Source organism: Paramacrobiotus metropolitanus, unplaced genomic scaffold (assembly GCF_019649055.1).
Source record: "Paramacrobiotus metropolitanus isolate TYO unplaced genomic scaffold, Prichtersi_v1.0 Parri_scaffold0000486, whole genome shotgun sequence".
NCBI classification, from domain to species: domain Eukaryota; kingdom Metazoa; phylum Tardigrada; class Eutardigrada; order Parachela; family Macrobiotidae; genus Paramacrobiotus; species Paramacrobiotus metropolitanus.
In genome coordinates this window covers 1-16,990 of record NW_026570706.1, presented here as the reverse complement: position 1 = coordinate 16,990, position 16,990 = coordinate 1, and the positions used below count along the sequence as shown (strand labels likewise).

The window sequence follows — 16,990 nt, the reverse complement described above, 5'->3', positions numbered from 1 at the left end:
TTACATAGTTGTCTTGGGTTTCCTACGTTTGTTGTGGTTCTTTCTAGGCTTTTTGGGTTTATTATGGTTTCTTAGGTTTCTTAGTTTTTTTTAGGATTCTTAGGTTTCTTAAATTTCTTAGGTTTCTTAGGATTTTTAGATTTCTGAGATTCCTTAGGAGTCTTAGGTTTTTTAGGTTTTTTAGGTTTCTCACGTTTATTTGGTTTCTTTGGTTTCTTCGGTTTCTTAGAGTTCTTAGGATTCTTAGGGTTCTTAGGATTCTTAGGGTTTCTTAGGTTTCTTTTTCTTAAGTTTGTTAGGTTTTCTTCGGTTTTCTTAAATATGATTTTCTTTTGTTTTCATTGGTATTCTTAGGTTATCCTTAAATAATTTGTAATATGAAGATTTCTTTTCTTTATTTATTTTTTCCTGGGTGACCTACTGTTAGGTTATCAGTAGCCTCCCGGTAGGCTACGTGACTTTGTATCATCGAAAGGGACGCATGATGGTGACAGTAACACTTCAAGAACTGCTTAAACCAATTGTGCGTGCAAAATGATATGAACGCGGCCATATGCTATCACTTTTATGATTCAGTGGTTTTAAGTAACCGATAAATTTGTATCGCAAGTACATTTTCTTGTGAATCAAACTAAAATGAGCGTCGGCCGAAATGTACTGTGGCCGAAGTGATCAGCGGCCGAACTGAATGACGGCCGAAATGAATGACGGCCGAAGTGAATGGCGGCCGAAAAACTTTGGCCGAAATGAACGCGGCCGAAATGAAAACGGCCGAAGTGATCGGACGCCGATATTTGGGCTAGATATTTGGCTATTTTACACGATAGAATGCGCTGCGGAGTGCGAAGCTTAAAACTGGAAAACAGAGCTGACTCAAAACTTTCATCATTTTAAACATATTTTCGGAATTCGAATTAAATTGGACATGGTCGTAGACATTTTACACGTTTCAGGTTTGCTAGTCAGTAACAACGCCTGCGTTCAAGCACACGTCAGAGAGTGCAAAGGTTCAGTTTCAGAATTTCTCTGCCAACACAGCAGCAAACAGGTTTGGCAAAGCGCATGGCTGACGAAGACATGTGGTAGCGAGCAACTCTTCAAGAGCACACAGTTGTCACAAAACCGAATCGATCATAGGATGACTTACCAATAACCGCAATAAGCATTCATAGGTTGAGTGATACAAATGGTAGTGGCGTGCCAATGGTTGTTGCTCCATGATGAGCACCTTGCGCTCTCTCAGTATTTGTCAGCCTTTTATTGGTCGTCTATACATCAAATGTTTCATGACACTGCTATCTTAACAGTGCCAAAAGCTAATAACAACACGAAGAAGCAAAAAATTATTACGAACGCTTCTGGATTAACGTTTTCTTTTCCCGATGTATCGAATGCAGGCTTCCAAGAGAACAGTCACTAACGTAAGCAAGACTTTTGCTGTTTGTGGCCTTGTTATACTGTTTTCGTTATCGCTCATGGGTGACAATGGTTCGAGAACACCTGCTCGATCTTCTGCGCTTCACAGCGCACCCCCTTCTGTTTTTGAAGACATCCAACGTAAGTTTACTTTCCTGTTAATTTACTGATCAGTCTTGCTGCTTTAGTTTTGCTCGCTTTTTTTGTAAATTTCCGGTTCTTCGTTTCGCTTAACGATGGAATCAGAGTGCATTGTAAGAAAAGGTTTCCTTTAATCAGTAATTAACTTCAAGTGCGAAACATATAACTGTATCCCGCCTTGGTTCTCAATGGCTACCGATCACTTCGGCCGTGTTCTTTTCGGCCAAAGTTTTTCGGCCATTCACTTCGGCCGCCGCTCACTTCGGCTGCGGCTGCAGTTCATTTCGACCGACTCTTATTTTGGTCTAATTTAGGCAAGAAAACGTTACTTTCGATACGTTACTGCGTTGCATTGGTTCCATAATCTTTCGAATAAATCAAGAATGACCGAAAAATAACTTAAGAATAACTTAGAGTAACCTAAGAAGAGTACAAATAACCTAAGACAACATAAGAAGCTTACGAGGACCTAAGAAAAGCTAAGAAACCTAAGAAAACCTAAGAAAACCGAAGAAAATCTAAGAGCCTAAGACTGACCCGATAGAACCATCGAAACCTAAGAAAACTTACCCTAAGCAGACAAACCTAAGAAACCAAAAAAAACCGAAGATCACCTCAGAAAACCTAAGAAGCTTAACAATAACCTAAGAAAACCTAGGAAAACCTAAGCAATATAACAAAAACTTGGGAAATTGAAGATGGCCAAATGTCCTGCTGCCGAAATGAACGTTGTAAGATCCTTATACAATATAAGCATGCATCCACTTTTTCCCCGGATACCATTTCAATCTAGATAAGGAATAAAAGCAGGGTTGTGGAATTCCAGCGCGCACTAAACTACCAATTATTTAACGGCATCAGCGGTTTTCCTTTTACCGAAAACGAGAAGAAGAGAATCTTTATCAAACTACATTTACTACATTTCCAAGCGTTCGGTCATGTGGGACCTTGGGGAGCGCACTCATCACAGTAAGATGGAGGTAGATTTTCTCCTGGCATTTGGCAAGATGCCATTCCGAACATTTCACTTGAGTGGAAAATATTTTGTTTTCATAGCCTCGTATCAAACGAGGCTATGAAAACAAATGGAATGGCTTTTATTTTGTACACGTACGAGTCGAATGTCTACAAAATAAAAGCTAGCGAAATTACGGCATCAGTAAAGATTCCGTACCAACGGTGCATATTTGTGCACCACTGGTGCATGCACCGTGTTTTGTGCGCCATGAACTTGACCACTACTTACCTCACAATTGTTAGTTATCGAACGATAGACCATCGTCGCCCCTTCGCCGCTTGCTACTCTGCCCCATATATGCCCCTTATGGTGCATCTTTATGTAAATTATGGTGCATATTTTTGTGCACCACTGGTGCTTGCATTTACCAGTATTTACGCTTCTTTAAATTATTTCAGTTTGTTTATCGACGTCGAGCCAGTTCACGTCGTGATCGAGCACTGGGGCATATTATAGGTATTACTTTGCATTACTAAAACTCTGACCCATAAACCAATTAAAACTTAAAGGCTTAGTTCAATAACTTCCATTGTTCTATACTCAATCGCAGTCGTACACGGGCATTACTAAAACCTGGACACAGCAGGCAGGCAGGCAGGCAAGTGGCAGGCAGGTGGCAGGTAACCGACAGGCCACCGGCAGGCAGCTGGCAGGACACAAGCGACACTCGGCAGGACAGTGGAAGGCAGTTAACAAATTCCGCTAAGGCTAAATTTCAAAATTAGTCATGCTGAGTTGTTCATCACCGACTTTTCGTTAACTTTTTGTCGAGTATCTGGAACCTTTAATAAGTATCATGGTTGTCGAGTCGTCGACCGACACTATCTTGACCGCACTACGTCGACCGTCACGAAGGCGACGACTAATACAACATAGGAAAAAATAAGAAAACATAAGAAAACCATCGCGCTAATTCCTTAACGGACACCCATATTATTTCCCGCTAATTCCTTAACGGACACCCACCCATATTATATTCTGGAATTTAAATGACCTTCCACACGCTTAGGTCGATTAAGATTATATTATGCTCAATACATTGACGAAGGAATAGTAGGATGCGTCGTACATATTGACTGTTGTGCGAGATTTGGCTACTTGGGTTACCGGCGACTTACCGCTAATTGGTTGTTGATTGCTAGATTTTACGACTCAATAGTACTAGAAATAATCCCATGTTAACGCGGCGACTTCCGCGTAGCATGTCAACATGATAAAAATTACATTATGGTTGCGCCCACAAGTAAACTGGGTGTTGGTTACGTGAACGGGAGACTTTTGTTGGTCCGCACGGGTTCTGGCTGTACGCACGGAAACTGCAAAAATTTTTTTTAATATTTTTTGAATTTAAATTGATAAATTATAATTTTACTATAACGCGGTGCCGTATGGGCGCCACGCGTAACCTCGACAGCGAACAGCGGTGAACCCGGATGAGGCTTTATTGCCGAATCTTAATGCGCACCGTGGCGCAGCAACACAAGACTATGAGGAAGGATCCTGCAGCCAGTGCAACTGTGCTGCAGGTCCGTCAAAACAGCGCAGCAATGCGGTGGAAATCCCCAGAAACAGCGAATAGCTTACTCGAGGAGGCGTCCCGCCCTTACATTACAGCCTTTTTTCCATTGATCTTTAGCCGCCTTCGTTATAAACTGCATTTCGTGGTATGCCACAGTCGAGGTATGTAAATCGGTATACAAATCACAGAATATAACGAAAATTTTGTCAGAGTCAAGGTTTTGTCAACCTTGCCGGCATGGCATCAAATGCGGCCTTCACACAACTTCGCATAATTTCCGGTTCATGTTATGGCTTTCGGGCCCACAGATCGACAAATGCGGTGACCTGTGCCATAACATATAGGCACCCGTATTCAGCGTTCTTTCTTTTTTTCGGCTCCCTGACCCCATTCACCACATTCACCCCTTTGTCTCCGTTCTAATTTAATTAAAATTCAGTGATCGATTAGGCGCCTCACTTCCACCCCATATTCCCACCCAAATATCGGCTTTAAATTTTTTTTACTTTAAGCGATTTAAAAAGGAACATTTTGGCCATGCACGCAGCCGAAACCTTTTCTCGGCCCCCGTGCATGCAGCATCGACGTAATAACCCTGGTCACGCCAAGTTGGCGGCATCCATTTAAAAAATTCCCATGAACCATTTGTTAAAAACTTAACCTTTTCCAACTTCTATGGTATGGCCCAATGTACCCCACATCGTTCAGACTCATGGGATCCAAGATTTGAGGGCGTGACGAATCATAGGAATATCAAAACTAAAGCAGCCCTCGTTGACAATGCGCTGCAGTCTAGCTACCGTGGCTGCTTTCCCCTTATTCAAAATTCATTTTAAATTTCCACGCATGCCTTAGCCCTCTGGCTTCAACTTAGGTAAGTTACCCACCCAGTGGTCCTTCTACTACACGTCACACCATTGACTTCGAGTCACTCCTGGGTCAGGACAGCGGTACAGCTGTGGGCGTGGTCAAAATGTAGGACGGTTCACTTTTCGAGGTCACCGTGCAACCGTGGGAAGTCTTTTTTGGCCATGCTTTACAAAATACAATCCAGAAGGAACTGGGCGCCAACGTTGATATCACCGTTCGCAAAATAAGAGCGCGACACTGCAGACTAAGAAATCCGAATGGCCACCTTAACTTTATTCGGGCACCGGTTGGTTTTCGGAGAAAAAACGATTCTGGTCCCCATGCCGTTTTGTGTGTATGGTCCAGCCGATGTATTTCAGCTTTTGTTCACGAAACAGTCTCTCAATTGTCCCCAAACTATTCTTCATTTCAAGCACCTAAAATTGTTCCTGATTTTCTGGCTAAATTAAATTCGTTTCAAACACTGCCTGGACTCGTTCAATCGGTGCCTTCGATTCGTTCGGTGTTCTGGAAGATCACCTTGCAAATGTATTGGTAGTACTGTACTATTTGATTCTGGAATATGTACTGCAGTATCTGTAGACTGTAGTACGTAAGTACTTGCTGTAAATTGCTTTCGCCATCGGTTGCACCACAAAACAGTCGATTTACAAAGTGTTCCCGACGGCTTACAAGTTGACTTACAAAGCGCTGCTGCTGCTGCAAATTGTACAGTATGCACCTTGGCACAGGGTCGGCCAAGATTACCTTTGGCTCCCCTTTGCCTTTGCCTTTTCACTTTGCCTTTTTCAACTTCACCTTTACCTTTGCCTTTGCCGCTTTCAAAACCTTACCGTCCTATTTATCCTTCCCAAAACGCCGTTTTAAATAACCTTTGCCGTCGGCCACAACCGTTGCATGACACAACACCGTCAAACAATTTACCATTTTCCGAACGTATAGTCGGCACTCGATATCCAGGTTGCGAAATTTTTGTTCTTATTGTTAATACAAACACTAATCAATAATATCGCCCTAAACTTAAATTCGATGATTGTGACCGTCATTACGCAGAAACTGGACAACTTATACCTTAAAGGTTGCATCGATTCGGAAAGGACTGTGGGTTGCAATTCTGAACCTGCAAAAAATATTTTAGAATTTGTTTAAAAAGTCGGCATCTTTAATCTGGTTAATGCTTTAGCCTTTTCGTGCAACGGGACAACATAGTTCGTTTAATCACTGGTACTGTAACAAAAGGATCAAAGGACAAAGCATCACTAACATTTCTGGTGCAATGATCTCAGCCCATTGACTGTAAGTCTGTAGGCTACGCTAGGATACATTCAGGATATCACAAGGTGCGTCCTACTGACAAGTGAGTACCATTTGTCCAATTGAACGCTGCGATCCTCCAGAAGTTTGAACAGGCTACGTACCTACCGAGCGTAAACATTCACCACGACCAAATCTAGTTTTATGAGGGTGGCAAAAATTAATACGCACATTCAGCCTGTAAGAGATGCACATACCGCTAGCCCTAGTGAGTGCCCTCAGTTCACTTAACCATTGACAGGTTGCTTATTAGACAATAGACATACACATATTGTATACCATCAGAAGTAAGAGCGCTGTTCTATGGACTGACAGAGAATGCAGTCTACTATCTGCCACCCGACTCAACTAGACTGGGTGAAGGTCTGCTAATGAGATTTTTGTACCTTAAGTTGGATTAAGGGACAGAGAGAACGTGTACAGGAGTCGACTGGGTCTGGTATGGCATTAGCAGTTATTTAGCACCAGATTTATTTTACAGTAGTACTGCTAGCCGTAGCACTCATCGTTGTCTTACAGCCCTTTACTAAATCACGGTTGTTAGCTCATCGCGACGGAAATTGACTAAGCACAAACTGTCTCCAAGCGACTGTTAAAGTAGCATGCGATATCAAAATAACCATTGTTGCCAGTAAAAGTACTGACTAAGTCTTTATAATAGTAAGTATGGACTTTATGATTGCATGAGTACTGTACTGCTCAATAATACGTTCTGGTTCAAATCAGTACTGTAGTTAACTATCAATCTGCCAATAACAATTTATTAAGTACACTAGCAATCTAAGAAAAACAGCATGTATATCAATATGAGTGCATTGTAAACAGCCTGTGTAATCACAAATAAGAAAATTTCACTCGCTGAAAAACATGAAATTTACTGTACAGAAATTTCTGTACTATGTCATACTGATCGAAGTTTATGGCGCAACTGTTCTTCGAAAATCTGCCCGAACCCCACGAGTACGACTGCGATTGAGTATAGAACAATGGAAGTTATGAACTAAGCCTTTAAGTTCAAAATTGGTTTATGGGTCAGAATTTTAGTAATGCAGAGTAATACCTATAATATGCCCCCAGTGCTCGATCACGACGTGAACTGGCTCGACGTCGATAAAAAAACTGAAGTAATTTACTAACTGAAGAAAAGCCTAAAGGGAGACGTAAAGTCACAGAGAACTTTCTTGAACGTTATCCCAAACTGCGCATTCTGTCGAAATCTACCATGTCATTACTCGGTGCTCCTGTACTGGACGAAGCTGTCGGACCATTACTGGACGAAAAAGCCAAAACGTTGACATTGGTCTGTGAACGGTTGCAAGTACTTCCAAGCCATCATGCGCTGTTTCTCCTAAAAAACTGCCTCGGCGCACCGAAAATTATCTACATGCTACGATGTTGTAACGCGTGGAGATATCCCAAGCTGCTTTATCAGTTAGATGAAACATTGCGCGAATGTTTCCAGAAGTTATCCAATGTGCGTACCAATCACGACGACTATCCGTGCTGGCGTCAGGCATCCCTACCTGTTAGCAGAGGCGGAATCGGCATCCGCCGGTCGGAAGAATTATCTCTCCCAGCCTTTTTGGCTTCGATTCATTCCGTATCCGGCTTGGTGTCCATGCTGCTTCCAGACTACGGAGTAGTAAACGTTACTGAAGCCCTTGATTTATGGAAACTAGGTTCCCGTCAGCCTGACATCCCAGACCTCGCCTTCCGGAAGTCCCAAAAAGCCTGGGATCTGCCACTTTGTAACGTTTCATTGTCAACGTTATTGGACGTGTTCCGAGGTGACGAAGTGAATACAGCCCGCTTGCTTGCCCAGTCAAGGCCAGAAGCCGGCATCTGGTTGAACGCATTGCCTTCAGCTCACATTGGAAACTTGCTGGACGACGATGCCTTGAAAATCAGCGTCGGTTTGCGTCTAGGTGCTACGATCTGTGATCCTCATGATTGTAACAAATGCCACAAACCCGTCGATGGCTATGGTCACCACGGATTGTCATGCGCGTTTTCCGCGGGAAGGCATCCACGTCACGGTGGATTAAACAGTATCATTTGCAGAGCTGCGTGTCTGCGGGTGTACCAGCAAAGTTAGAGCCGCGCGGAACATCTCCTACAACGGAACGCTGCCCAGATGGCTGTACGACATTCGCCTGGAAACGCGGAATGTGTCTAGCATGGGATGTGACATGCGTAGACACAGTGGCCGCGTCACATGTTAAAGCAACGTCCGCCACAGCGGGAGCCGCCGCTACGCAAGCCGAGGAAAAGAAAATCAGACTGTATTCCTATCTGAACGGCCGCTATATCTTTGTCCCAATCGCTTTTGAAACGCTGGGCCCTTGGGGAGCGGCGGCCATCGCCATCGTCAAGGAGCTGGGTAAAAGACTGCGACAACAAACCGGAGAAGTACGATCGCACGAATTTCTTCGACAGCGCCTGTCGATTGAGATTCAACGGGGGAACGCGGCGTCAGTACTGGGCACCATGGATGGAGTGGATAAGCTTACAGAGATTTTTTTATTATAGTTTGAGCGGTTCTGTTTTATATTACCCACAGTGTAACGAGCAACAATAAAATTATAGCAAGGGAGACAGCACTATTGCCTTTAGATAAAATGTAGGTTCCGTCAGTCAACCACGCTATCGTCTAAAACTCTTCAGCCTCCTCTGATTATTAAATATTCATTTTGTCGAATCAACTTAATTATTTTTTAGTAAACAATACGATTTTTGTACCAAAAATATTACATATTTTTTATTAAACAATACGATTTTTGTACCAAAAATTATACGAAAGTGCCATGCGCAAGGCTAGGAAATTTACTGGCCTGACGCACAGAAGTGATCAAGTGACCAAAATTAAATTAGAAATTTGGGTTCTGTTCGCTGAATTTTGGAGTCTGAACCTCAACTTTTTGCGTGGAAACGAAATCCCTGCAGTGTTACAGACCAAGATCTATCATGCAAAAATTTGTTAAAAATTTCACATTTCACGGATAGCAAGTTGAAGAGTCCAAGTCAAAGTTTACAAGTCCAATTTAAAAAGTCCAAGTGTGGTTCAAGTCCAAGTTTTAGGGTAGTAGTCCAAGTCCAAGTCCGAGCCTGAGCGCGGGCCGAGTCTAGGGAATAACTTCTACAGAAATGACCAGTTTCTTTGGAAGCATTATAATGGAAAGATTAAGGGAGAGCAGACCCACGGCCTTGCCTAAACGGCAAATCAGCTTGGCTAATGGCTATTATGAAGGGAAATGCTGCAGATATTTCGGGCAATTTGCCAGGAAGTAATAGACTAGTTAAGCGTAGAATTCCAGCGCGGAAATGCTGTTTCTGTTTTGGTTACTGCGGCTTGTTCGAAGCGGGGTGGCGCAGTTGTTTTACTGTCAGTTTAGTGACTGTTGACTTTGATTTGAGTTTCAGTCAAAATGTCACTGGTTGTTAATAAAAAGTGAATGAACTGTGAAGGCCGACAGCTCCGCCTTCATGGTTGGCCATTCGCCGTTGTGTTTCGCTGTTCTGGAGATTTCCATCCCACACATTTCTGCGGTGTTTTGGCGGATCTACAGCACAGCTGCGCTGACTGTAGGATCCGATCTCATTAGTCTGGTGTTTTCTGCGCCACGGTGCGCACATTAGATTTCGGCATTAAAGCCTAGGTCCGGGTTCGCCGCTGTTTCGCCGTCGAAGGTACGTGGGCGCCCATAAGGCCCCACGTAACAGAACCAAGACCAGTAAATTAAAAACGATTGCCAGAACTGTTAGCATAGTATCAAATTGCAAAGCAGGTTAGCATTACGGTCCAAAGTCACTGCAAACTAGCTACTTGTCGTTGGCTGGGCATCATAATGCATGGTAATGTACCATCAGACCCAGTCGACTCCTGTACACGTTCTCTCTGTCCCTTAATCCAACTTAAGGTACAAAAATCTCATTAGCAGACCTTCACCCAGTCTAGTTGAGTCGGGTGGCAGATAGTAGACTGCATTCTCTGTCAGCCCATAGAACAGCGGTCTTACTTCTGATGGTATACAATATGTGTATGTCTATTGTCTAATAAGCAACCTGTCAATGGTTAAGTGAACTGAGGGCACTCACTAGCGCGTGCATCTCTTACAGGCTGAATGTGCGTATCAATTTTTGCCACCCTCATAAAACTAGATTTGGTCGTGGTGAATGTTTACTTAAGGATACAAGTTATTCGGCTGCTATGAAAAGTAGCATCACTGAAAAGCAGTATATAATATCTTTTCACTATGGTACCATAATACATCGGTGTATCTACTTGGCACACTGTCGATCTGCTGCTCATATCATTCTATATCTTGAGTTGTAGACTTGTTGTCGTCGTTGCACTATAGTGCACCGCGGTGAAAACGTGTCTGTATTAAGGTGAAAATGTAAAAATGCAAAAATGTGAACATCGCTTTTTAACACTTGCACTTTGCGCACCAGCAATTTGAAAGGCACATTGACAGTAATACAGCCCTTTAAAAGTATTGCTTTACGTTAAAAATACAGCAGTACTTTCAAAACGCCTAACATCTAAATCTTCTGTTTCGGCCTGTTCGGGGAGGTCACTTTGGTACACCAGTACTTTGAACGTAATATGGCACTTTCAAAGTATTGCTTTACTTTCGAAGTTATGCCATACTTTCAAATGCCCCAGCTCAGAATCGTCAGTTTCGGCTTGTTCGGGGATGTTCGGGGAGGTCACTTTGGTACACCAGTACTTTGGAAGTAATACTGTAGCCGCTAGATGAAGTGAGACCACAGAGTCTGGTGTACGGAAAAATGTACGCCCAATATACGTACTTTGCTGAGGCTAGCAAACTTTGCTCCATGCAAAAATGTTTTTGATTTCCCTCTGCTGCTACCAACATAAATGGCAACATTTGACGTGTTTTACTGTTCTTTGCTATTTTTTTAATCTTTGCAACGTAAGATACTTCTATTTGTTTTAAGAGCACAAGGACACAGCTCTGATAGTTTTCTATTTATAAATCTGATTTGTTGTGGTTTCTGGGGTGCCCCTGGCAGGGGCAGTACAATATCTGATTTGTTGTGGTTTCTGGGGTGCCCCTGGTAGGGGCAGTACAATACTAAATGCAAAATAAAGGTGTGCCGCCCGGGGGGAGGAAGGCTCGTGCTCAATGCCTGACGAGTGGAAGGCAGCGCCCGGATCTAACAGTGGTCTCACTTCATCTAGCGGCTACAGTATGATAATGTTCTGTCTGTCACCTCATTAATGCATTGCTGAACATGTAAACCGAGCCGTTTTCGAAACAACTAGCCGCTTAAAGCAATCGCAGAGTACGGCTGTGTTTTTCCCCTTATATTATGGTGCATGTTTATGTAAATTATGGTGCATAGTTTGTGCAGCACTGGTGCTTGCGTTTCCAAGTATTTGCGATTCTTTAATGCAGCCGGCAGAAAGGTGGACGGGTGGATGATCAATGAAATCCCATCTACCAATCTGCTGGCCTTCAGCAGATTGGTGGATGCGATTTCCACCATCCACCCGTCTACCTTTCTGCCGGCTACAAGCGAACAATTTTCTTGTTCTCGCTTGTTCCGGCCATTAGCATTTGATTCTTTTATCTGTATTAGTATCTGACGGCATAGTGCTACGATAAACTTGACGATCGCTTTTTTTCAGAAGACAGTGGTGGCAGTCCATTGAAAGACTTTTTGCCTGCGATCAGAATTCTCTGCCTCATTTTATCGAGCCCTAGTAACCAAGAAAAAGCCAAAGCCGTACAGGAAACTTGGGCCAGGCACTGTAGCAGCTACTTTTTTGTAACTGCAGAAAACCGCCTAGTTAATGATTCTCAAAGAATTCTGAACCCTGGCGTACCGGAAGGACGTGATAATCTTTGGGGAAAAACAAAAGCCGCTTTCAGGTAATTCACATTGTCCGGTAGTTAGTCGTCTTACGGTTATCGGTTACCGCCTGGTTACCGCCTGGTGCAATGATATTTTTTCATAATCGCATTCTTAAGATAAAGATTACTTTTGTGTTTCGCGTGTTCGAGATCTCTAATATCACCTAACTCGTTAACGGTATGGAAGCCTTGTAGCTTCAAGAAGCCAGCGCTTTTGCAAAGCGACCGCCCTACTGAACATATCGCGAAATGCAAGATGGATTGGAAGTGTGCGTTTCCTGTTTTCTTAAAGTTCTGTACCCTGCACTGGGCTGATGACAACGAAAGTTAAATGCTGTACAGGTCTGAAAGCCGCAAGGCTGGTTCTGGCCCAATAGAAGGCAAACCCGGCTCTGGTCCATAAGAAAGTTTAGAGGCGGGATCTGTTCGAACAGAGAGTTCTGCTTGAATAAACTGGACTAGCAACGACCGCGGCGCTATCCAACGAAAGTGGATTAATTTGTCGTTTGTATTTAATAAAAGGGTAGCATTTCAAAGCTTAGCAGACGTCCTAAGTGGATCACGTTAATCTTTTAAACTAAAAAACTAACTCTACTGTATAGTGTGTTTAGGTTTTACGCCAAATATTTAACGCACAATTTCATGTACCTAACCGCTAGCATAGCCGTAAACTCTCGCGTTGTGACGTTACTCCGTTTACCCTCGTGCGATCACGTTACGCCGTTATCTCTCGCGTAGTAATGTTACGCCGCTAACCTTCACGCGGTAACGATACGCTGGTTACCCTCTGCAATAAAGATACGTAGCTTACCGTAATAGTTACGTGGATTCTCGTTTGGTAACGTTACGCAGCCTGCTTTCGCGTGGTAACATTACGCTGTCAAATCTTGCGTGGTAAAGTTACGCAGCTTGCTCTCGCGCGGTAACGTTACTCTGCTTCGTCTCGCGCGCTTACATTACGCTGCTTCGTCTCGTGTGCTTACGTCATGTCACCTACTGTCGCGTTCTTACGTTACTCCACTTACTTTCGCGAGATAACGCTACGCTGCTTTGAGTGGTTAAGATACGCCCTTTACTTTCGGCGGTAACGTTACGCCGCTTACTTTCACACGCTGTTTACTCTCGCGTGGTAACGTTATTGCGCTTACTCTAGCGTGGTACGCCACTTACTCTTGCGTGGTAAAATTACGAACTGCTCTCTGCAATAGGGTTACGCAGCTTTCTCTCGCGTGTTTACCTTCCGCTGCTTGCTGTTGAGTGGTAGCGTCACTGCGCGTACTTTCGCGGGGTAACGTTTCGTTGCTTACTCTCGCGTGACAACGTTATTGCGCTTACTCTAGCGTGGTTACGTTACGTCGTTAAGCGGATCACTAAGGATTAGGTTAGGTTTATGTCATTCAATAATGTTAGGTTGGGTTCAGTCAAGGAGTGCTGGCCGAAGTGAACCTCGGCCGAAATGAACGTTGGCCGAAGTGATCGGAAGCGCGTTGGCGGAAGTGAATTTAACTGTTGTTTTACTTAGTAAACTTTTTTGTGTTTTACTTAGCAATTCAGTGAAAAGTAAGTAAAACTGCAAAACAGAACAGAAGTAAGTAAAAGTAAAAGCAGCCGAGTCGTGAAAAGTAAGTAGTAAGTAATAGTAAGAGATACTGAATAGAGAACTTTTACTAAGTAAATAATTCAGTTTACAATTTGTGAGCAACAAATAAACGCGGCCGGCAGTAACAAAACTCTGTCAAACTCAGTTTTTCGTAAAATTTGCGTTTGACAAAAAAGGTTTTCATTTGCAGCGCAAAATTTTCGCTGCAACGCAGACGCTGTTGAGCACTTGGTGCGCGAGTTACGTGACTGTCGGACGGACTGTAATACAGTACTCGTAGTAAATTCTGAATGCAATCGCTATAATTGAAGCGTTGCTATTTTACTAGCCATTGTGGTACCACGCAAAATTTTTGTGTCAAACTTCGGAAGGTTTAAATTCAAAATCTCGTGGCATCTCTTCGGAAGAGATAAATTTGGCAACTCCAGAATTCAATGTTAACAAACTTTGATGCCGACCTCAGTAACCTATGTCAGGAGTTCCGAAGCACTTTCAGTTCGACTCAGCAAGTCAAACTGCGTATATTTCGGGAAAATTTCAATGGCGACCTCTGGGACCGGGGCACGTTCCCCGAGTATTTCAGTTCAGCTCAGCACGTCAAACTGTATATAAACAGTGAAAAAACAGTATATGAACAGTTAAAATTCCTCCCTTTTTTGACCCTCTAGACTCATTGTGCATTTACGGTAAAGCGTGCTGTAATCAGTTTAATCTACTCAAGCTCGCAGACTTAGCCTTTAACACAGACCTGGTTAGAAGCAGCGGATTCCGCCCCTGCGGCCTTCCTATCCTATACCCGCTTGATTTTTAGTATTCAGATGGTCAGTTTGATACATTGACTATCAATAGCCAAACTTAGCTATCTAAAGTAAACAAGATAATATTTTACCGTTTGTACGAGTACTGAAACTGACATGATCATTCAAATTTCAGGCATGCCTATAACCAGCACCTCGACAAATATGATTGGTTTTATAAAGCTGATGATGATACGTACGCGATAATGGAAAACATGCGCTATATGTTGAAGAACGTTTCGCGCAACCAAGCCGTATACTATGGATCACATATCAGGTCACACAGAGTGAAATCTGGTAAGCTGATAGGCAGTCGCACAGTGCGCTAAAATCTTAATTTTAATAATGCACGCCGGTGTAGATCAGTGGTAAGACGGACGGCTACAGACGCATCTGGCACGGGTTTGAGTCCCGTCATCGGCAGATTTTTATTTCTTCAGTATCTTCGGTAAATTCAGAAATTTATATTAATTTTAAGTTCCATTTATAAAATCCGCAGTGTTCTCCTGTCGCAGGCGTCCGCCCTTCTAGAAAGCGCACATTTAAATCTTCAGTGACTGCACCGTTTACCGTACAATCTTATCTTTAATTACCACTCAAGACAAGCGGTTACGTCATCCCCAGCAAGGAACATAGTGAAATGACGTGCGTAAGATTTTGAATAGTATTTAAAGAAATCTGAAAAACGCTAAGAAAAAGCTTACATATTGTGAAGCTGTAAATTTGTGAACTTCGGAATTTATTAATATTTGATTGGCTGTTAACGCAGTGTTATTATTGCATTTCAACCCGTTTTAAGAAGAGATTATACCGATTTCGACCTCTGCCGACTATTCTCATTGGCACAATGCGTGCGCTTGTGGTGCATCATAACTACGCATTTGACACAGCACAACGATATTAATTTTTTACTACATGTTGTGCAAGTTTGAACTCGATTAAGTTATTTTAAAGTGTAAAAGTTGCCAATTGAAAGTCGTTATTTTGCGGAAGTAATAACTTTTGAAGAAGATTTTGGAAACTTTTTATTCAAGCACGAAGCTGTGTATAGCTGAAATGACTGAAGTTCTGTGGAGCGTTTTTTGGACAAAATTCACCCTATCCAGGGAATACAAACTTTTCGACACCGGAAGTTACTTTTATTTATTTTGACAAGATGTGCAACCGTTTTTCGTAAAAAGGCTTCATAATTGTTTTTGAAAATGATTTTTCTTAAATCTGATCAACGTTAGAGTGTTTCTGAAACCGTTACGAATTTTTGTTGATTTTAGAAGTTGGTTTTCGAATTTTTCAGGGTGGGGCGAAGAACCTTCTTTTTTACTGCGCTTTCCTTTAGTCCCACCGATTCTGCGCATGCAGTGCCGCCACACTAGATTTGTGCACACCGAAGAGTGGACTTCGGCCACTGTTTCACGTGCAATCACAAGACAACGCTGTTGCTTTCCATTGTCTAGCGCCTTTGTCATGCTCTATGCGTCGTCAATGTGTAAACATGAGCCTTGCCTGCTCCTGTCACACTAGCAAGCTGGCATGGTATATAACAACCACAAGGTATCTTCCAGAATGAAAGAATCGCTTCTTGAAGCAATCTATCTTTCACTGATTTTGACCACAGGTGGTGTAGATTGATGCCGCAGCCCGCCAAATGGCTACTGGTCGGCAACGAAAAAACTTAATTTTTCGTTGCTACCTAATTTTACTCAACTTCCGCCTGCTATTAGACCTTTTAATACATTGTAGAATTTTGAAAATCTCATTTTCGATCTTGCGGATATGTATAAATTCTCCTTAAACGTCTTTCTTGAAGATTCACCGCGTCTCATCGACGCGCTTTATTAATGCAAATGAACGACTTTCCGTTCTTTGTTGCGTCAGAGAATGAACGTGGATACTGAACAAGCCTTGGCCGGCCGTTATAAACGTGCGGGCGAACCATTTTTGTCCGGGGAACACGTTTCATACAAACAGCCGTTAAAATAAATGACTGAAATTAAAACGCCTTAGTCCGGCGATATTATTCGGTCGGGGATTTTTCCAGAGGTGGTCAGTTTTCATGCGGTGCGTCTTGCTGCTCTATAGCTTCCACTTCTTTCCTCATACAGTAGATGGCGGCGTATGGTTCACCGCCCGCGAAACAGTTTCCAAGTCTTCGAGACGTTTCAAGTTTAGCTGCTTATTTTGCGGATTACATCCTCAGATATCAGCAGCGTCCGCGCTGTTCAAAACGTGGAGCTGTCCCTACGACGACCCTTTGTTTGCGTCCGCCTTTGCAGGTTCAGTCAAATGGTACAGATGGCTGGATGTCCGGTACGGGCAATGGGCACGTGCATCCATTTCAGCGAATAACAGCAACAAATAAAATAAACAAATAATAAGCGTTTCCGCGTTTCTCCACTGGCGAACTGATGGCAGTGTTTCCGGAGTTCATGTTTC

At 43.0% G+C, this 16,990-nt stretch overlaps 1 protein-coding gene across 1 annotated transcript; it reads left to right on the top strand.

Moving 5' to 3' along the window:
- The first annotated feature begins 879 nt into the window (after positions 1 to 879).
- LOC129602473 (glycoprotein-N-acetylgalactosamine 3-beta-galactosyltransferase 1-like) lies at positions 880 to 16,411 on the top strand. Its single transcript, XM_055501495.1, has 4 exons — positions 880 to 1,557; positions 11,935 to 12,178; positions 14,694 to 14,854; positions 16,365 to 16,411. The coding sequence occupies exons 1-4, from the start codon at positions 1,383 to 1,385 to the stop codon at positions 16,394 to 16,396; spliced, it is 612 nt and encodes a 203-aa protein (XP_055357470.1). The 5' UTR covers positions 880 to 1,382; the 3' UTR covers positions 16,397 to 16,411.
- Positions 16,412 to 16,990: the final 579 nt, after the last annotated feature.

Coding starts and splice junctions, on each gene's coding strand:
- LOC129602473 (XM_055501495.1), top strand. CDS start 1,383: ATGTATCGAATGCAGGCTTCCAAGAGAACAGTCACTAACGTAAGCAAG. Junction 1,558..11,934: donor TGTTTTTGAAGACATCCAAC/GTAAGTTTACTT, acceptor GCTTTTTTTCAG/AAGACAGTGGTGGCAGTCCA. Junction 12,179..14,693: donor AAAACAAAAGCCGCTTTCAG/GTAATTCACATT, acceptor TTCAAATTTCAG/GCATGCCTATAACCAGCACC.